The sequence below is a fragment of the Ammodytes marinus genome (assembly GCF_949987685.1).
Source record: "Ammodytes marinus genome assembly, chromosome: 7".
NCBI classification, from domain to species: domain Eukaryota; kingdom Metazoa; phylum Chordata; class Actinopteri; order Uranoscopiformes; family Ammodytidae; genus Ammodytes; species Ammodytes marinus.
The window spans coordinates 24,668,126-24,690,749 of NC_137211.1; the positions used below are offsets into that span (position 1 = coordinate 24,668,126).

General features: G+C 38.4%; 1 protein-coding gene and 1 long non-coding RNA gene across 3 annotated transcripts in view; one reads left to right on the forward strand and one right to left on the reverse strand.

Annotated features, from left to right (window-relative positions):
• sema3bl (sema domain, immunoglobulin domain (Ig), short basic domain, secreted, (semaphorin) 3bl) overlaps positions 1-13,957 on the forward strand; it is a 68,706-nt gene extending 54,749 nt beyond the window's left edge. Inside the window, exons 11-16 of one of the 2 annotated variants that reach the window (XM_080031198.1) lie at positions 5,666-5,897; positions 6,142-6,233; positions 6,513-6,554; positions 6,662-6,887; positions 7,815-7,945; positions 10,630-13,957. In XM_080031198.1, coding sequence (XP_079887324.1) covers positions 5,666-5,897; positions 6,142-6,233; positions 6,513-6,554; positions 6,662-6,887; positions 7,815-7,945; positions 10,630-11,133 — 1,227 coding nt within the window. In that variant the 3' untranslated portion in view covers positions 11,134-13,957. The remainder of the gene's footprint in view (positions 1-5,665; positions 5,898-6,141; positions 6,234-6,512; positions 6,555-6,661; positions 6,888-7,814; positions 7,946-10,629) is intronic. The other variant, XM_080031199.1, reaches the window with a different exon arrangement.
• LOC307253247 lies at positions 1,685-3,718 on the reverse strand. Its single transcript, XR_013844953.1, has 3 exons — positions 3,334-3,718; positions 2,911-2,976; positions 1,685-2,394 (listed from the first exon to the last, which is right to left on the reverse strand). It is a non-coding gene; the product is annotated as an uncharacterized lncRNA (long non-coding RNA).
• Positions 13,958-22,624: the final 8,667 nt, after the last annotated feature.

A 22,624-nucleotide genomic window follows, 5' to 3' on the forward strand; every position in this document is an offset into this window, starting at 1 on the left:
TTAGATTGTAAATTGTGAGCTGTATGATAAGGTGTTACCAAATATGGATGCTGTGTTTGACATTGAACCTTTATTTTAGGAACTTAAATCTAAGTTCGACCACAAAAAAAAAAATAGTTCGACCACAATCAGGGATGCTGATAGAGAAATAGGCAAAGTAAGTTTCCCGATTTTTGACCTCAGCTTATCTCGTTCTCCTCTTCCAATGGGTCAATTACCTATACGGTATGTGCTCACTAACAATCATGCAACCACACTCACATACAGTGCAATAATGGACATCTATTCACCTTATTTTGGAACGTAACCATGGAAGACGCCATTGTTGTTGATCCTGTCATCGAACTTCCGGTTAGCTTGATCTTAGTATAGCATACCTGCGGAGCCCCGTTGTTTGTTCCGTCCACTTTATATATAAATAAACCAACTGAATAGCATCCCTACCCGGAGAAGTGACTTGGCTATGAAGCTACGTTGAAGAAACCACTCCGGGTGCTATCCAGGTATGTCAAACTATCAACAGCCTCCTCTGTTTACTGGTTTGATTAAAAAGTTTGTGAACAATTTGTAGCCTACTAACAACAAAAACTATGGCGGAACGAAAATTATGTATCATGTAACGTGTTACCTAATTAATTCTGCATTCAATTCTATGTAAACATACATATTTTACTTATTTAACAGTTAAACCAGATAATAATATAGGCTACCTACTAATGTAGATTGGGCCGAATAGGCCTATGATGACCACAATCAGGCTGAGTAGCCTACAGATCAGATATTTGCAATCATTGTGGATTATGGAAATAGTAAATGCACATGTTATCTAAGAGTTGTTTACAGTGGGGAAATTATTATTTTGTTTGTAGGCTGCATTAATGAAATACAATTTTCTATTTTACTAGGTGACAATGCAACACCCAGCACCGAGCCATGGATGTGGATGTGCCAAACTCACTGAGATGCTGTGACCCAGTGGGAGGAGGACTGGACCCTTTGTGACCATAGTTACAGTTCATGTTTCCCCCAAGAAATGTACAGTTAAATGTCAATTGGTTTACTTATTACAAGACACATGCAAAATGTACAGTAACATTTTAAATTTGTACTTATTACAAAAGACATGCAAAATGTACAGTAAAGTGCCACAAAGTTTATTAAAAACATACTTATTTCAACAGCATTCAACAAAGAAATATTTTGTTTTAATTCCTCAAATGTATTATATTAATTAAGCAATTTTGGAAGCAGCTTTTGTGAAAACAAACAATTGTTAACATACTACCGGAAACTTTTTCTTCTTTGAAATACATTTTAACTACATTAACAGAATGTTTAACATTAGGGCAAGATGGGAGAAATGAACAGCTGTTTTAGATCTAGTTTTTACAAAGCTGCTTGTATTTCATATAGTGACAACCTGCCTGCCTGAATTTCATTTGCAATACGAGGTAGCATATATTTAAAATAGAAAGCCTTTAGACTTGGCACAATTTCTGTACAGACATTTGCATCATTAGCTACACCCAGCAATATTGCTGCTGGGATGGGGTTACACCAACTGGAAATTGAAAATATGTCTTGTTGGTAAACTCTCCTCCCGTCACGTTAAGACGCCACTGCTCTGCTTCTTTCAGTTTAATTGTTTTTCTAAGTATTAATAACACTCTCCTTATACTTTGTGAAAACCAGCTGAGGCCAGACACTCTGTTCCTCACGTAAGGCAACCGATTACAGTACCCGCTGAACTGTAATCGGTTTCCTTACGTGAGGGACAGAGCGTCTGGCCAATTGCAATTAAAAAAAAATCTAAAATCCACACAGCAACTTCTTTACACATTTTAATGTACAACATTTTGCACAATCACCTGAAAGAAGAGTGACTGTCGTAACAACAAACACGGACCAGTGGGTTTTCCCAGGAAATGTGTCCCTGCCCTTATTGGCAGTGAGTAAAGGGAGAACTGCCTCATGGGAGGATCTCGCTGTCTCTCAATCCACAGCTGAGTTCAAAGCTTTTCTTAGACTGAAAGTAAGTTTTACTTTGTTAGCCTCAGAAATGTAGTGGTCTCAAAAGTAAAATGTATGTCTTAGAAAAATAGTGAAGTGAAAGTCATAAGTTTCCAAAAAAGCAGATACTCAAGTATAGTACAGACATTCAAAAAGTTGGAACTCAATAATTTAACTTATTTACTGTCCACCACTTCATGTAATAGTCATGCGGCCCATGTGATTGTGATTTTAATGCCCCCCATGTTCACATCTGAGATCTTATTACTGAAGTGGTCTTCCTGAGACGTCAGAGGATTTCTCCAAGGCTGGACACTTGGAACAGTACTCAGTGTTCATCACTCCATCAGGGCTTCCCGACAGCCATGGCTCCTCTGCTGACCACTGTGCAAAAAGAAGAAAGAAAAAATATATTTTTTGTCAAGCAGCAATCGAGTGGTTGAATCAATATACATGTAGGCCTACAGCAGTTCTAAATATTTCTGATTAATGATGGCAGACATCTGAATATTATAATAAACAACTTACTTTGAATCAAAGTGTTATTATTAGACTTGTACTTTCTGTGACATAGAAGTAGACTGAATATCACAGATTATCCTGAATAAGTCTCAGAACTGATATTAAAATGTGTTGATTATGTAAGATTTAGTCAATCTTATTTCATTCCAAATAATTTTGTGGAAAAGAGTTGCATTAAACTGTGTAAATGTAAAACACGACTCCATGCACAGAGATGGCAGTACATCTCATTTAATAGTTGCTTGCACAGTGTTCCACTTAAACGGAGCGAGCAACTACTAAACATGGTGTATTGCCAATGCCATAATGTCTTTGTGTATGGAGTCATTTCAAATGGGATATATTTTGTTTTTATGTAGAGAAGATGTACACACTTACCTCAAATCCATTTACGTACATACTTTCTTCCTCTGCCAGATTCTGCCGATTCTTATTCTCGTTGTGCTGTGATACACGAAAAAGCATGTTAGCAAGTTAAATTTGATTAGGTTTAAATAGAAGTGGTATTGATTGTATAAGTAATCGCAAAGTTTTAGTGTTGTCAGAGGCTATTTTAACTAAAGTAGCTGCAAACATTTATTATGCTACTTCACATGAGTCGATATTTTTCATGTTATTTCTATTTTCTGGTTAGACAAAACATAGAAAACTGATCATTTGAACTTAATTTAATCACATAATTGTATATTGGGAAAGATTATCAGATGATATAATTTGAGATTACACTTTAGAATAGAGAAATATGCCCTTGTATGATTGACAATCATTGTAGGTTTAAAACAAAAAAACATATTGTCTTACCTTCCTCAATTGAAGCTGCTTTACTTGGAGTAGCCTAGTACAGCCCGCTTTACCCCTCTGAAGGTACTGACTCAGTGCTCTTGACATTTTTCACCATGGCTCCATCTTCTCCAAGGGACAGCTAAATATGACCGTAATCTAGCCACTTTCTCATGTCATCCTCGTTGCGGGCGTCTGACTGCCGCATCGTAATAAGAGGATGCGACCACGGTGTGTGTAGATGTTAGCGATGTAAGCTAGTTTATCGAAAACAAACTACTAAATGACAAATGGCTTAGTACTTAACTTACTAAACGTACTACTTTTACGTTTAGAACCTTTCTGTAAACAAATATTTCTTCCCTACGATTCAATTGTGCTTCATTGTTTGCCGCTGTTTACATTATTTCGCGGCTCTGCAGCGCTGAACCGGAAGTCGCATGATAAACTCGCTAGAATCGGAAGTGGAAAACGGGGCGTTCCAAAATAAGGTGAATAGATGTCTGCCAAATAATCTCTTCCCTGTCTCATTAATCCTCACTTGGCTCTCAGTGGAGAAATGCAAAGCAGTCGACACCACACCAAAGTTTGGATGAGTCGACTAGATGTTGGAGCTGTTCCATTTTGTTTTATGTGCTATAGGCAATCAGATAAGTGGTTGAGTGTTTTATTAAACAGAAATTTGAAACTGACTGACTTTCCAAGGATGTGCACTGGGAGCTTCACAAGTTTGAGTATGTAAAGTCCTTTTTGCTCCAAAAGTAAAGTGCAAAAGATTGTTATTTGTGTGTCAAAATTATAATCATCTTGGAAAATATTGTTAGAACTGTCGGTATGCTTGGACCCCATTTTAAGAATCCGAACATCACAATGTATAACTGGTCTTGAATCCCACCTTCTGGAATATATCACAATTGATGCCATTCAGTAAACACTACTTAGAGAAATGTAATATTATACATTAATAGTTTGTATATTTTGAGTGTAACATCCCTACACAGTTCAGATTCCCCTTCTGAAATGGAATCCGGACCATTCACAGAGCTCTTTTGTGGATCAGTTTCTGTTGTGATAAGCAGGAGTAACAATATGTCTACCATATGGAAGTACAGTCTGGAATAGCGATATGAGATTTACACCAATACCAAGTGGTCAAATGACTAACTGCTCTCTCACAGAGCTTTTATGTGCAAGAAACTTGATCTCAATTAAAATCTTTCCCGAGACCTAATTTATGATATTTGGCAAAGTTGTCAACCTCATGACTTTGACATATGCTTTCATTTTAGTCAATCGCTGCTGCAGTGTTACTTTTTCTTTACTAATGGAAGCTTCTTTCATTGAATATCTCTATCATCCCAACCTCCCACTTCTTGAAATTATCAGGTCTGTCATGTTGTTGTTAGTCTGTCATTATGGAGTTGCTAATCTGAATTTGCAGCTCATTATATTGATAGGTGACACTTTTGAAATCAAACCCAAAAGAACATTTAATATTTTTCTTTTTTATCCTTAACCAAACAAGACTTGATTGGAGTGTTGTGTATTTAGACAGGAGCTCTATAAATGAATTGATCTGAATTGCAGAAAGAAATGCAGGTTACACCATTTTCTAAATGCAATAGGAAGAGGATCCCATATTTGAAAAGAACCATGAGGGCAGTTTTCTTTTAAGGAAGTACATCGGTTTTCAACAGAGGAACAGACAAACAAGCCCATGGTGGTTTGGGCCACCAGCAGAGACAACAGGGACAATGACCTCAACATAGAAGAGCTTACATTTTTTTACCCAAAGTTGGGTTAAAAATATGTAGGACAGTTGCCATCCAGATGAACATGAGCTGTGATGGACGAAGAATTTGGTTACAGTTGATTATGGAATCATGAGAAACACCAGGTCATATGTTTTGTGTGAATGCATTAATATGGACAGTGTTCCACTCTCTTTATAATGTAAGCTATACAGTATCTTGGCCAAGTGCAGCACATATAAATGTTCTCATCACTGCATTGACAAAAATTTGAGAATTTTGAACTAAGAACAAACTGCATCTATGAAGCTGTTTCCAAACACATTACTTCACAAAGCAGTCCTGAACATTCATCCAAAGTTTTCAGGCACAATAAAATAGCTTATAAAAGTTATTTGAAAAGACTTAAAGACCATAATTAGGCTACAATTCTTGGAAAAAAAACCTTCAGTGGTGGAAAATGGTAGTAATGTGGGGTCAGGGTGAAAAACAATTAGTTAGCCAACCAAGGTTTTGATCAAAATTGCTCCATATAAAAAAGAGAAAACAATCTCTCTTTCAATTTGTATAAATCTTTCATTTTTCTCCCTCTTTCTCTCCAGTGCCCTAGTAAAATCACCAACCAGCCGGGCAGAGAGTTTGGCAGCACAAAGGACTTCCCAGATTCGGTGCTACAGTTTGCCCGCAACCACCCTCTAATGTGGCGCCCAGTGCACCCCGCCCTACGCCAGCCTGTGCTTGTAAAGGTCAATGTTCCTTACAAGTTGAAACAAATCGTAGTAGACCGGGTCGAGGCAGAGGATGGGCAGTATGACGTCATGTTCATCGGCACGGGTAAGTAATTGAGTCTATGCCTTTCAAAATTCATAATACTTTAATTTTCCATATATTTATAGTGGCGTTTTGATTTGTAAATCTCATTATGCTGAAGGTCAAACTGTCAATTATGTTTGTGGACTCTATTGTAACACACTGGAGTAATTGGATTATTGGAGCAGAGAAGAATTCATAATAGGATGACGTTCTTTTCGTCTTCAGTAACCTTGTCATTTACTGTATGTGTTTGCTTTTCTTTCAGACGTTGGTACAGTATTGAAGGTCATAGCCCTGCACAATGGAAACAGCCTGGAGACAGAGGAGATCACACTGGAGGAGCTACAGGTTTTTAAGGTAAGTTTTACTCCATTTGGTGTGTCAATAATTCTGTGTTGTTTCTTCCCCAGTCATTTTTTAGGCCATGTCAAAAAATTATCTTTCACTTTCACACCTTTGTTTGCAGATGACAAAGGACCGACAAAGTGTCCTAAAATAAAAGCAGTTTCAATACCTAATCATATTTGTTTCTACTCATTTAAAAAAAAAAATGTTCTCCTTTAATTCTACTTTGGTTTCTTTATGTAAGCCTTTCATACACTATCCAATATCTGAGGTCAGTTTTTATTATTGCAGGTGCCAACTCCAATTACCTCTATGGACATATCTGTGAAAAGGGTAAGCTTATGTAACTATAATTACGAACTGTAATGCTCACTTCTATTAACGTAATCCATCTATTGTATAAAGCCTTACTAGCTTTTTTCTTCTTTCAATTCAAACAGCAAGCCCTGTTTGTGGGCTCTCCAGCAGGTGTGGTGCAGGTGAAGCTGCATCGCTGCGAGACTTATGGTAAAGCTTGTGCTGAGTGCTGCCTGGCCAGAGACCCTTACTGCGCCTGGGATGGATCAGTGTGCGCTCGATACATGTCCAACAGCAAACGCCGCTACCGCAGACAAGACATCAGGCATGCCAACCCTACGCTGCAGTGTATGGAACAGAACCCGAGTGGTATGTGATTACTTAAATGCTTTTTGTGCCTTCTTTGTTCATTAGCCGTTGACCGTTTTTTGATTGAACTTGTAAAAATTTAACTTTTTTTTTATTTGACCTGAGCATACATCTGGTTGGATTTTGTAAAATAGACTGTGGGAGTTGAGAAATGTACACTCAGAAACATTCCCAAAAAAGAAGATCTCCATAGATTGCCCTCAGTAATCTTTCAGAAGTTTGGTAACAGAACAGAAAGACTGAATAAAAGAGATGATGGTATGTGTATATGTTGGGTGGCCTAAGAGATTGACAGATAAGCTTAAACTATCAGCCATCAGTTACTTGTTGTAAGAAGTGTGAACACATTGTGTTTGTTCACCTGAGTGTATGTATGGTGCTGAGGCGATGAAATATGCCGCCATCAAGGACTTTGGGTGAACCCTCATTTTACAAGGATTCTTTGTGCCATGGTGTCAAGTTATTGTTAAAGTAAAAATCACAGAGGGAGGTGTTTTCCTTGCTTAGAGTGATATCAACCTGAAAAGTACCTCCAGACAGGGCCTGGCTTGTTGTTTGACGTATTTTCCAGTCTTAAAGCTAAGCTAAGCTAAGCTAAACTAATTGTCATTTGACCCAAGGTTTATACTGAAGGTTCACTAAACTTAATGTGTTATCAATCTTCTTATCTAACTCTCTGCAATAACGCAATGATTGTGTGTTTGCTTAATTTGTGCATTTACACATACGATAAACAGATGAGATGAAAAACAATGCAATACGCCAACAGCACATGAAGAAAACCTCTGAAAGATTGTAATGCATAATGTCATTCAGAAGAAAATGGACAAAATAGTGTTCAATATAATGTTAATAATAGTATTCAAAGTATTAAAAGCATATTCCCCCTGTTTTCTTTCATAATCTTACCAAATATCTCTCCATCAGAAGACCTTGATATGGTAGAAGAAAAGGTGGTGTATGGAACAGAGAACAACAGCACCTTCCTGGAGTGTGTTCCTCGCTCTCCACAAGCTACTATCACCTGGCTCGTCCAACGTGATGACCACAAGGAAGAGGTAAGTCAAAAGCCGTATTCTAAATAGAGAAACCAATGCAACCCTATCCTTATATAAAGTGGCTTAAGAAATTATTCAGAACCAGGATTCTTTTGCACACTTTGTAGATTACATTTCAAATCATTAAACTGCTATTTGGTACATCAATCTACTCTCAATTACCCCTAATGACAGTGAAAACAGACAGAATGACAGAATCCCTTTTGACAGAAATTAATTCTTGGTTAAGTCCCCACAAGCTTTGAAAACTTAGATTTTGGAAATGTATCACATTTTTTCTGGTAGATCTTCTCAAACTCTGTCAGATTAAATGGGAAGTGTCTGAACTGCCACCGTCAATTCTCTCTTCAGATGTTCTGTTTGGTATTAATCTGGGTTTTGACTAGACAACTCAAAGGCTTGTCCCAAAGACACTCCAGCATTGTCTTAGTTGTGTGGTTTTGGTCACTGTCATATTCAAAGGTGAATAGCCGCACCACGCTGAAGTCACTTGATCTCTGGAGCAGGTTCTCTTCTTCATTTGAGCAGTCGTCCTGTTGCAGGTACTGAGACACACCCCCATAGCATGATTTTGCCACCACCATGCTTCACCGTATGACAGTATTAGCCAGTGCTTGAAGTTCTGCCCGATAAGTTAAAATGTCGGCTCATCTGATCAAAACATTTCCTCATGGTCTTTAAGTCCTTTAGATGTTGTTTGGCAAACTCCAAATGGACTGTGAATTGTTTTTTACTAAAGAGTGGATTCCGTACAGCCACTCTACAATAAAGCCCTAACTGATGGAGTGCTGATGAGATGGTTATCCTTCCGGCAGGTTCTCCCATCTCTGCAGATGACTTCCAAAGTTTTCTTCGAGTGACCATTAGATTCCCTAGTCAATTCCCTGATCAAGGTGCTTCTTTCCCCGTTACTTACCCAGTTTGGCCCGATTTCGAACTCTGGGGAGAGTACTGATCTTCCAAATATCTCCCATTTAAAAATTATTAAGACCACCGTGCAACTGGAAACAATTGAAGCTGTATAAATGGTGTAATGTCTTTGCCTGGTCACTACTGGCTTCCCCCCCCCTGGACATGCAGTGTGGGACATCATATACACAGGTGTGTGCCTTTCTCAACTATGTCCAATCAATTTTATTTGCTACCTGAGGTCGTAAATAGATAGAAACATCTTAAGTATAATTAAAGCAAACAGGATGTTCCTGGCCAGAGTTCCAGAGCAAAGGGTCTCAATACCTGTATGTGAAATGAGAGATATACATTTTTAAATTTTTAATACATTTGCGATAGATTCTTTTAAAAAAAGGATGTAATTGAATCATTATGGATTATTGAGTGTAGGTTGATGTGCAAAACCAAATGATCCTGTTTAAAATGATGTCTACGGCACATTCAAAATTTGCAAATAAATGTGTCAAGCCACTTTATCTTTGATGGTACGAAGGAGGGGAAGCTCTTGTAGAAAGCTGGGGGGATGAACAAAACATTTGTCCAACAGTGGCTTAAGAAACCGCCTCTAGAAAGGAAATTTAAGTGTGAATTTGACACGTGGTTGACAAATTTGACAGCCATTTGGCACATGGTTGAAATTAAGCAGTTATATTTCAAAGGAAAAATGCACAACTGCTCCTTCTCTTGGATAAACAGGGAATTCTCTGCAAACCTTGACCACATGCCACTGGAAGCTGAAGTGTCAATCAATGTCTCCTGGCCACTGTGGCTTAAACACATTGATGTCTTTTAAACCGCTACTTAGAAAATGATGTTGCTGTATTTGCCCACACCCACAGTAATCAGTCATTTGTTTGAGGGTATGTTTTTCCAACTAAAGTGAGTCCCTTGGTCAGCTGTGCAAGTATTAAGGCATTACCACCCCTCTCCATTTCCCTTCAAATAAACATTTGGCTGCCATTCAAGCTGACGAGGCTACCATGTTTTCGTTGGTGCAGAAACAAAGTCAGACAAGCCCTGGGATACAATCAGAAGAGGTAGGTAGGAGGTAAATAGGGAAAAGAGTTATAAATGAATAATGGAGATTTTGGGTAGAGGTAGGTAGGGAAAGAAAGAGAGAATGGGAGGAAAGGAAAAGCCAAAGAAAGTGTAACAGTTACTGGAATTCACGGTACATTCTTGCTGACAAAATTCAAGCTGAAAAAACAGTACAAGGAGCCCGGATCTCCTAACGTTTTTCATGCCCAAGTGGAATACATGATATTTTCCAAAATGTAGCTTGTTTGCATCAGTCATACACATGGGCTAAAAGTATGACATTTACTACACAAGGATACCATGAAAAGATAGTTAAACAATAAAGTGATACCAATGTCTGTCAATGCTCTCTTCTTTTTCTACTTAACCATTTACTCAAAAGGCTTTGAAACACTTATATAATATAAAATCAGATTTATTAACTGTACATGCGGCCATTTGCAACATTCACAATATGCAAACAAAATTATAAACTTTATATACATTTTACAAACCTTTACATTTTGATTGCAAAGCTTAACCATGTAGAAAAAATAACTGTCCCTTGTGTTCCTTTATTATTGCATTGGAGCAATGCGAATCCAATCTGGAACATTTCAGAGTCAAATGGAATGTTTCCCCATTTTTATAGAAATGTCTATCTGTTCCAAAATGAATAACACTTAATTGACCCATTCTCCCTCTTCCTTGCTCAGGTGAAGCTGGACGAGCGTGTGATGTCCACGGAGCAGGGCCTTTTGTTCCGTCGTGTCTTCCGCCAGGACGAAGGTGTTTACATCTGCCGCTCCAGAGAGCACAGCTTCACTCAGACCCTGGCCCGCCTCAACCTGGAGATCCTGCAGGGGGAGACCGTGGATGAGCTCATGGCACGCGACCAAGCCGACTTACAAAAAGACCGCTCTACGGGAAGCTACCGGGCCTGGATGCCTTGCAGCGCGTACAGCAGGGGGGGCTCGTCCAGCCAAATGGGCCAATCACGTACCTGGTTCAAAGATATCATGCAGCTGATTGGCCCGTCCAACCTGCCACACGTTGAGGAATACTGCGAGAGGATGTGGTGCAATGACAAGCTGAGGCGGAAACACAAGGGCATGCTGGAGAAATACCGCCAGGCACAGGAGAGTGCCAGGAAGGCGCGAAGCAAGAGCTCTGGAGAACGCAACCGGACGCCAAGGGATCTCAGCGCATGGGAGAAGTAGCAAAGAGAGAGAGAGAAAGAAGAAGAAGAGAAAGGGACAAAGATATAGTACAGGACAAGATGAATTACGCAGTAGAAAAAAAGGTTAAGACCAGCATCGAATCCTAACAGATGACACTTTTGCACTCGAATTTTGCAAGACCGGGGCCAATCAGAACAGAGTGTCTTGCTGAACAAAATGGATTGTATGAAATTAGTGGGTGTTTGTAGATGAGGTGCTATAGGGGTTTGTTCTGGATTTGGCCCAATAAAAGACACAAGCATTGGGTTGTCAAGAAAAGACGGCACAAAAAGAGACTGCTGATGCTGAACTGAACAAGATGTCGCCGATGTAATGCTGTTGATAAAGAGGAGATAAAAAGACAATCTTTCAAATACTCTCTGAGGATGCTTTTAAAAAAATCTCGATGACCAAGGACTCTTCCCCCTCTCACACTTTGCCCTTGTATATTTTGAGAGGACTTCTTTAATTTCATTAAGTCAGATAATACTTTAAAAAAACATATGCCTTTCAAATTGACGTTACTAAAAGCCCCATAGACTTGTGGATGAACAGTTTGTGTTGGCTCTTGGCAAAATCTGGGCTTCAAATGAACATCCCTTGTATATACTTTTGCATCTACGAAATAGAGTTTGCAAAGTGCATCCCCTACACACATGGATACACTCACTTACTTCCCATGTGTTTTTCTCACATCTAAGTTGTACACAGGCACATTTCACACAGTACTATCACTGGATTCCTCTCCCTCTCACTTGGTCTTTAATGGTCCATGTTTTTTAAATGAAATATTCATGTTTGACTTCAACTCAAGACTGACTTTACAGTGTATTTATAAGAGGCATATGCACCTAATGTACACAACCTTAGACACTTACTCTATCAGATCTTGCAAGTGTACATGGACACACACACACACACACACACAGTCTTACATAAAATGAAATCTCACTGACCCATCACACAGAACACATAAGCTCAACTAGCTCAAACTGGAAGCGACCGTGAGACGACTGTTGATGGTTCAACAGATTAAAGGCACATTGCTTTGTTTTCACTGCTGTGGGTTAAACTTTCCATAAAACACCAGCTACAGATCAAGATTCCCCCTCTCACTGACCCTTAAATGGATATTTCACAGAAGCTTATTTTCATGCTGTGGGTACATATTGTAAAACCGCCTGGAATGTACCTAAAGACCACCGTCAATGGTTAATATTTGCTTCTTGGGGACCCTTATGCAGCTCAGCTTAATGGAAACTAAGGCCCAGTCCATGTACAGATAAAAACATGTACCCGTTGCAGTAAAGCTCCTTTCAACACCACCAATGATTTAGAATATCTCTCTAAATCATCTCTAAGACATAGCAACAGCGATTTTTTTTAAAAAGCTCACAAAAGCATGAAAAGCCATTAGGTGGCTATAATGAGCATGCTTATCAGCAATTCTAAACGGAACAATGGCAAAAGCAAAACTATGAATATATACTGTTCTCCAGACGGCAGTGTAATGATGAAGCAAAGCCTACTTGTAAATACGCTATTAAACCTTACAGTTCCAAACACATTTTAAAAAAGTGGTAATTTGAAAAGAATGGTGGTCCGCTGTCTTGGCTTTAGGCCACATTGTCAATTGCCATGTGTAGGATGAGGTTGTGATTTTTTTCTCCATAAGCTCTGTTTCACCTGTGTAAACAAATACACACAACTAGTTTTAAAAGCTCTCCACTCTTGAAAACGTTTACCAAAAGCTCAGTTTTCGGGATTCTAAACGTTGTGTTGAAGGGAGGCCAAAACACATGTAATTACAAAATTTACAAAAATATTTGTTTGCGTGTGGATACGGCACATGCCACATTTTACATTTTTTTTTAATTAGTTTGTATTACTTTAGATATTGTTTATTCTTGGACAGTGAATATTAGCAAGCGCATTTCATCACTTCAAATTGCTTTTTTCTTTTCAACGGTTGAAAATCTACCAATAGAATGAAAAATCATTTAAGAGAATGAACCTAGAATGAACCTTTCTGAGGTAAGGGTTAGGGTTATTTTATCATCCATTAATGTCATTTTCCCACAGCTCCACTGTTTGCTAGCTCTGCACTGACAATAGAGAGAACAATAGAAGGGGTCAGCTGCAATGGCCGACTCCTCTTGTGCTTTCTGCTTTGTAAACTCTGGTTTAAAGACGCGTCATGGTTTGATCACATGATAATCCACAATGTTATTGTCTTCAGGAACTTCAGTGACACAATATAACATATGAACAATAATCAAACTGAAAAAAGGGGAATGTAATTATGTAAACCATTTTTTTTGACTGAAATTAGTTTTAACAAACTGATCTGCATTTTTACTTTGATCAACTGAATGTTCTGGTAGAGGTAAAATCATTCGAATGGAATTATAAACTCTACAAAAGTTAACTACGCTTATTGGATTCATTGGAAGACAGCTACACACATTTAGAAACACTGTCAGCTATGAATAGCCTGTTGTTGCCAAAGAACTGTGGACCTCCAACATGGCTGTCAAAGGGTAAAATCCCTGGAATATTTGTCCATATGGAAATGGCACATCTATTGTGGGATCCTCTCACAGCTTAAAATAAACCAGGAAGGAACACTAACACCAGTGAACCTAGTGACCTTTCTGTAACATCCATGGCGTGTGAATGGCTTCTCAGAGGACAAATGAAAAGAGGGAAGGGGTGAAGACAGGTGAGAGAGATTACAAAGATAAGGTACTGTTAGCATCTTATTAAAACTGTATTTGAAAGTTATAAAAATCCTAATCCTTTATCGAATTCCAATTACCTACAATTCATCAATATAAATGGAGTATTTTTAAAAGGTGACACATTTTCCCCCAGTTTGTACAGCCCACTGAAGAGTACGTTTTACTCCGGCAAAGTTTATTTTCTCAGTTTGAGGAGTCAGGAGATTGTGAGACCGGCTATTAGACTCCACTTATGATGTTTTCTTTGAAAATACGGCTTCTGATGTGTATCTGAGCTGAAAGAAAATGGTCTATGACCGATGAAAAACAGGATTTTTTTCCTGTTGTGGTATAATTTGTTCGTGTTGCTTCTGCTTCTCTGTGTTTAAGGTATAATTTTTTTCCAACTATGGCTGTAAACTTGCAGTGTTTAAATTAATCGGTTTCCATTTAACGGCAACTGGAACCACCAAAATAAACATTTACATTTTTCTTGCTTGCCAGTGTTTTGAGAACTAAAATGACACAAGAATCATCCATCAGGATGACACTATTCATTTGTGCATCTTTGAAAAATGGAATCTGTAGTTGCTGACGACAATGTTGTATTACTGATCGAATCCTAGTTATTTGAGGCCTACACATTTAAAAAATGCATGGCCTTTTAATGCATTTCAGTTGTTGTACAGTCGTAACAAGTGTGTTGTGGTGTTGCATATCACCTTTATATTTTTTAATCTTAAACTGTCCACTTCAGTAGATAGATTAGTGCTGTTTGTTAGTACTTTTTTAATCTAATCTAAAACACATGTTCAATTTAAAGCATTTGTCCAGCCATGTTTAGGTGTAGTATTTCACAGAATTTATATGTGCAAACTCAATGGAGTTATCATTTGACTGATACTCACACACTGATCAATTGTCAGAACTTTCTGCAAAACTGGGGCAAGGTTCACACCAGCCAAACTACACAGGGTTATTTCACAGATCCTCCTGATTGGAGGAGTGCATGGAAACAAATGCTCTAAACCACAACTACTCTGCATTAAGCACACCAGAAGTTAAGTCAGCAATAGACTGTGAAAGAAGAAACTGCAGTAAAGACATACACATGATCTAATCAGGAACATGGCATCAATGGCATGGAAAGTCAGCAGTCCAACAAGCACACCACCATGGCCTGTTTCTGCCATGACAACAAACACTGTTCCCCTGTTAGAAGACAGTTCTTGCTGGACATACAGGCAACTCTCATTGTAGAATTGAGGCTCCTGGGATTAAAAATGAACATTAACTTGGTGAACAGTCCCTTTTACTGTACTTTAAAATGATGCTTGTTTTGGGCTCACTGACAGAGCCTAATTTAAATGCGTATTTAAGTTTTATTTAAGTGTCTTCTTACTACGCATGCTATGTAATTGTATGCTATGTAATATCAATAAAAGTTGATTTCCTAACATAAAGGAGGTGATTCCTGAATGGGTATTCAAAACATTTTACTTAAAGCTTTGGGGGACGGGGAAGCTATTAAGTGTGTGGCCATGAAATGAAATGGCGCCAGTGACATAAACAGAGACAAACAGCAGTCCCCTGAAACGAGCCACTTTTATAAACTGTAACTCATACTGCACTGGAACCAAGACATGCTCCATTTATTACTTTAACAACAACAAGCAGACTGGGCACCTGCGACAAGGCTGTGTGTCGTTTAATGTCAAGCACGGATAGATTGTATCTATTTTCCATGTCTGCTTTAATCTATTTTTTATTTGGGGATGTGTTTTCACTTTATAGGCATGTGTGGCCAAAATGTTCTTGACATTTTGACAATGTGCAGCCACTTTTCAGGTAACCGGTTCGGTCAGGTCCTAACTTTAGGAGTAAAATATCCGAGCATCTTGACAATGAAGGTCCCCATAATGTAGGTATAAGTAAAAAGAATGGTGTAAAAGTTATTGTATTTCCATGTACTTTCCACGTTCATATCAGGTTGTGTGTGTGTGTGTGTGTGTGTGTGTGTGTGTGTGTACGCGCGTTAGCAGATCTCCAAATCCGGTGTTGGCCCATTACATTACCCAGTGGGTCAGGCCATGCGTGTGATTGGAGGGTAATTGGGCTGCAACATCTGTGGAAAGGTTCAGTAACAATGGCTCCTTGTCACCACAAACAAACACACTCTCATTAAAAAACCAAACCTGCAACTGAAACCACTAAACGACTTCACACACTGGCAATTACTGCAACCACTAACACACACACAAATGTATGAATGTATAGACTTAAGATGTGCACGTATAACAAAACAGAAAAACTCACAATTTAGAAAAGAAAGTGTAAAACTGTTTTAAAGACAATTCTGACGTCAGTCTCCACTGTATGAATTGAATGCAAGTAGCCCCCAGTCTTTATGTTGTGCAGAGATTGGTAGGGGTCAAGCCCTAAGAAACAAAGTCAACCATGACTGCCCTCAATGTATATACAGCATGTATCCAAATGATCTCCGTATGCATAGATGGAAACACACACTAACACAATAGTTCAACATTAACAAGGTATATTAATCTTTTTTTCCTGTGTCTACTTTTCACAAATGTGCAAATCTACAGTGCAGCACTATTACAAAGCTTTAATGCAATGTTCATATGAGCCATCAATCACCCGACAAATATGAGTACCAACTAGTGAACCTGAACAGCGATGCTGGAAAATAACTTTCTAATTACAAAGTTGCGCCCTCAATTCCCCCTAACGCTCCAATGTGGAATGTGGGTGCAATCTATTGAATCTATGATCCGAGGGAATCCTTTGAAGTCATTAAACCGGTATGTAAGTAAATGTCAGACTCAACAATACAATAGTGAACTACAAATGTACGCTACGCACCTGCAATGTTTTATACACTTTAACAACCACATCAACATATGTAGAGTGTTACTCCCCCTATCTACAATGTTTAACATACAGAAAAACACATGTGTACAACCACATACCTATATTAAAACAGATTTGTATACACTTACCTCTAACAGAGTTGCACACTAACTGAGACAAACACCCCACAATTCAGTTGCTTGTGGTTATGGTAATTTTTCATTTTATTATGTCCACTCAGTGCTTATACTTTACCTTTAACCAGTAAACTCTTGAATCTGGATGATAACATGTTTCATTAAAGCCCAATCCACACAGAGGACATTGTAAATCTATCATAGGTGGTTTACATTGAAGCTGCTCCAGAGGCACATTGGAGACCAGTTTGGGTTAAGAAGGGGTTTCCTGTCTATGAGCTTGAGGTTCTCCTGTCAGAATATTTATGTACAGTAATTTTAGCTTTAAAAAAAAATCATTATTCATCCTAGATAAAATTGTCCAAGAGAGGCTGTCATTTTTGGAGAAAAAAATCGCGTTTGAGTCTTGAAATATTTGCCAATGCACCGGATAGTTTATCACTGCTGTGTTTGTTGGAGATTTTGTGAAAATATTGCTACTGTTTAGGAGGCTGCATGATTATTTGGATTATGAATGATGATTGGGGGAATTTCTACCTAGAACTTCTCACAAAAATTCACCTTTTTAAGCCAATATACTTAGGCGTGCAATAACTAAACACACAAGATAATTACCCAATGAGTAACATAGAGAGATCCTTGGCTCAGAGTTCGACAACAAACCGGTTCTTTCCTTTTTCTAAAATAATGTGACATGTGTAACAAAACCAAAACACTTTATTGTATGTGTTGCATGTTTGAAAAGTTGGTTTGGGACTGGAAAGCCTTAGAGACCCAACTTCTGTCAGATTGTGGTCTTCCACATTATATCATGACACAGTGATGTATGGATATGTTGAAGAGCAAATGACTTACTGCTGCACTTTGATACATTGAGTGTTCCTGAAGTTAAAAGGTTCATGCAATTGCAGTACAAGGAGTATCTGCATACTAAAATAAAAGCAATTAAAAAAATACTAGCAATGTTTTGTCCCACTCCAAATACTACTACTGTTTTCCTGAGTTGGTCAACATGTTGCTAATAAAATCAAGGGGAGCTGTGATTCCAGTGTTGAGGTACTCCTTTGTGGACATACATAGAGGGTTACTCTCACATAGTGTAAGACTGAGATTCTATACAGAATACAGCTTGGGTTTGTCTCCAGACTAAATCCTGAATCCTAACAAACTTTGACTTTATCTTCAGGGCTTGAATTATTTATTACTTGTGTGGAAGGAAGCCAACATATGTTTCTATCAAGCAGTTGAGTATGTTTGTAATTACATACTGTATATACTGAACATTACAGACTTGTTTAGACGCTGGGAGGGAAAGATCAAACTCTATTGCTATACATTTAGGTTGAGGCATATAGCTTTTTTTTAAAACTTAATGGTAACACACAGTCCAGTCGTGGTTGTCTAAACTGTATAAAACTATTTGGAAAACACACTTGAGCTGTTCAAAGTACACTCACATATAGTCAAAGATCTAATCTGGATAACTCTCATTTCTAGGTTTAATGGTTAAAATTTGTCTTTGTGTATACATTTAACAGCTGTAATGGCTCCAACTGAATTGGATTTAAATTACTTTAATGACGGCATGTTCCTAATTGAGTATGTGAGTCTTTTGCCAAAAAAAGGCCTGATAAGAGAAGAGTACATTTGTTTAATAGAATCAGCAGTGGTGGTGCTCATGTCCCTATATTCACTGAAAAGGCTTTAGCTGAAAAGTGGATGTTCCCAGGACAATAAAGATCTCTTGAAAGTTGTTAAAGTGACCAAACGTGCAATTCCAAATGTTGTATATGTATATTAACCCAGCAGTGGTTCCACTTTTCCCTCTTGGCTGTTTCCTTTGCTTAGACCAAAACTACGTTGTGTTCCTGTCACTGTCATATTCCCAAGACGCCAGGCCATAACCCAGCGTACCCAGGATGTATTCAAATACGACACAACAGCTTTATAACCTCTGATTTGGTTTTATTACAGCACGTCACATGGGCTCATTGCCTCAGAGGCAGTGTTCCCAGTCTGTGTGATAGCCCTCCGTTGGTCTACTTTATGTCTGGTCGTTTCTGTTCAACTTATTTTGTCCTGGAAGTGATCGTATACCAACTGGGGCTGTCTGCTGAGCTCATTGGTCCTGATTGGAGGCATGAGGTTTTCTTTGTATGTGTTCCGTCAACTCAGTGTCACACTGACTGTCTGCAGACCCGGCCCTGTAATGTTAGAATGTCCACAACGTGTGTCGTATTATTTCACATGGAGTCTATTGTATAGGTTCATTTTGGCTCATGAGATGACAGTGAGTTTGGTTTCACGGATTATGTTTAACTTTGTTAAAGATTGAGACTTGAAAATGGCAACTAAAAACACAGGATTTGATTGAAAAACCCACCCAGATATTTTGTTTTCTTAACTGTAAGATAGTTTCCACATTGTGACTATAACAATACCTATGTTAATCCATTCTTTGCTGTTTTCAATGCAGTGAATCACACTTTACACTTATGTCGCCAAATCTCAAAAGGCACTTAAATCATCCAAGTTTTCTGAAGTTTCACCATCCATTTCTCACGTAAAAAGCATTTTGAGAAGTTGTCCAAGCAGACTTTGAATAGTTCAAAATTAGACCTTTCTTTCTCTGTCTAATCAAAAGCATGGTGAGACAGATGATGTCTCATCATCATGGTGAGACTTGGATGATGTTACTTTTTCAATATTTTTTCATTTTTTTCTTTACTGCAGATTAAGGTAGAGGCATGAAGGGTGCAGCATGTAAGGAGGATTTTAACATGTAATTGTTTTTATAAAGACAATCTGGAGCCCATCAGCCTGTTCAAAAATCTCCAAATACAGCGGAGAAAAGACAGAATTTGCTCCTTCTTCAGCGCAAACACTACTGAAAGTTTAACAGTGGAAATTTAAAAAAGGAAATCACGGAATTAAAGGTGGAGTCAGTGATTCTTGACAATACTTGTCAAAATTTGGGAGGCCACTATAGCAAGCAACATTCCTTGTTTACAGAGCCTAGATTGTGTATTTAACACTGAATTTCTTTTTACAGTGCACACACAGTACATACAGGAAGTATTCACTGATTTTGACAAAAACAGTTTTGACAACCAGCACTCTCCAGACTTACTGACTCCACATTTAATGTTTGTGGTAAAACTATTTACCAGGAATAAAGCAAAAACTTGCACTTCCAATCTCCATTGTGGGAAACAACTGAGATCCAGCACAGGGAGTGAGAAGCAAGGAAATAGGATAGAAATACTGAAGAGATGGATGATTGATAAGTTTAAAGAGGTTGCATTGTTGCAGGAGGTAAACGGAGACCTGAGGAGAAAAATAAGGGAGGAGCACTAAGAAGGAGCAAAGGATGGGAAAATGTTTTGAATAGAGGTGTGGAGAGAAAGAGGAAGTTGAAGGTAAATGAAGGACTGAGTGAGATAAAAGGGAACCCTCATGGGGAGAGGAGCGGTTAGTCATTAATCTCCTAACGTTCAGTCCCACGCATCCCCTGGGAGAAAATAAATGAACAATTTCTGGGTGTGTTAGAAGGAACCTGTTAGGAGTCAAAGCATGTACTGTATTCCAGTCTTAATAATGCAACTCATTACTCATTAGATAGATGGTGTCATTACACCAATCTCACAGGACACACAGCTCCATGCACAAGCTCAAACACTATATGACCCACTTACAGCAGGACTGTAGGGGAGAACGGGGTAAGTAGGCACACTTTTTACTCTAGTGAGAATTGCTCATCACCAAAACATCTGTCAATAGCCATTCCTACATTAAATTGAAGCTTAAGGTGTTGGCTAGAAATGTGTGTCTCTCTTTTTTTCCAACTTATTGTAATGAAGAAGTAATTTACCATCAAAGACACTCTGACACATTGTGACAACCAACCCCATCAAGGGGTCGGTTGTCACACACTATGGGGTTGTTTGTCACAATGTTATCTTAATGGGAAAAATCTTAAAAAGAAGGCAAGGAGGCAGAACCAAATTTGAATGTTTAATTGCATTGTCAAGTTGACAAATAGGCCTACATAACGTTCTGTAGCCTTGGCAGCTGGTCTAGTTTGGGATGCACTGGGTTGTTTTGATTTTGTTGCCCTTTTTTCTTTTGCTTGCTAGCTGCCTTTTCCTGCTCTATTCTTTCCTTCTCTGGGGTGTCAGTGAGGATACAGCTTGACAATTTCTTTCGTTATTGGGTTCCTTTTCTGGCTGCAGCCTTGAGATAACATGTGACAACCAACCCCCCAAAAAATTTGACGACCAACCCCAACTTGAATTTCTTGCTAGCATCAAGGCCAACAACCATCTGACAACTAATTAGCTTGCTAACCACAATCTAAACTATAGTTTACCCTTCACACTTTCTGAGGGTAACAAGTGTTTTGTTATAAACCCATTGTGTAAAAGCCTAGAAGAAAAATACTGAGGAGCAAAATATTTTGAATTTGACATGAAAAACACAAAACATCCTCTCACCTGAAATGCAGCTGTCTTCCTCCAAGGAAGTCTATGTATGTGACCTCTGATCCCAATTCTGGACCTTTTTTATATCAACATTTCAGAGCTAGCGCGCTCTGGTGGCGAGATGTAACGAATGTGACATCCAACCCATGTGACAAATTACCCCGTTCTCCCCTATATATTCTTTATCTTTTCAGTATTTCTACCAGCATCATCTATCACTGGCCGACTCACCCTAATGTCCCAAAACAACCACCCGCTCACTCTCCTTCATGTTGAAAGTCTGAATGTTCCTTTCTTTCACAAAAAAAAACCCAAAAGACGTCCCCCACCGCGGCTTCAAACAAGGCTTAATTAGAATGGTATGGTAAAATTGTGAAGCCACCGAGAGCACATGATTTTTCATTTGAAAAGGAACAGAGATTTACTGATGTTTACCCGTACCCTTGAGAAGACAACTGATATGTTTTGTTTGGGAGCTCAGGGTCACTAACACATTCATTACACGTAGGAATACATTAAAAAATAAGAACTCCAAGTTGAGAAAACACTTGGTTCTAAAATAAATCATCAAATTATTTTCTACTTAATGATGAATTTACTTAAATACATATTCTTATCTTAATCTTAATCCCAAATCACAGTGCTGCAGACACTGGAAAAAACATACCAACCTTTTCAATGGGGAAAAAAACTGTATGGATATCAACTTCTTCCATCTAATAAGATTAATCTGGCAACCACTACTTCCATTTAAAATCAATTAAAAAGTATTTATTTGCACTAAGTCTATCTTCACAGCAGCATGACCTCAATCAAATGCTTCCCCTCAATACAAAAAACATTATACATGTATGGAAATATACTGATTACTGTAACGTTTGCCATGAAAAACACACTGCCAAAAATGTTTCCTGTATTACAGAATTTACAGCAGCCTCACACTGACAGCTCAACATGATTCATGTATTGTGCATACAATCCACTACAAAGCCCAGGGCTCGATTGTTGTTGCATTGCTGGGTCCTTTTGAGGATTCTTCATTTACAATCACGAAAGAAAAGTCTGATTAGAGGCCACGCTGTCTCTCTATATTATGACTGTCTTCACTCTGCCAGTACTTTAATCATACCGGATTAAATATTAAGGACATTTGATTGTTGCCTTTTTATCCTGAGCAATTTAAACAAGTAAAATCCGACCTGACTTTTAAAAAATTACAGCTTAATTTAGTTTATTTTAACAAATCATCGAGTTGTTTTGTTCGTTTAATTTAATCTGCCAT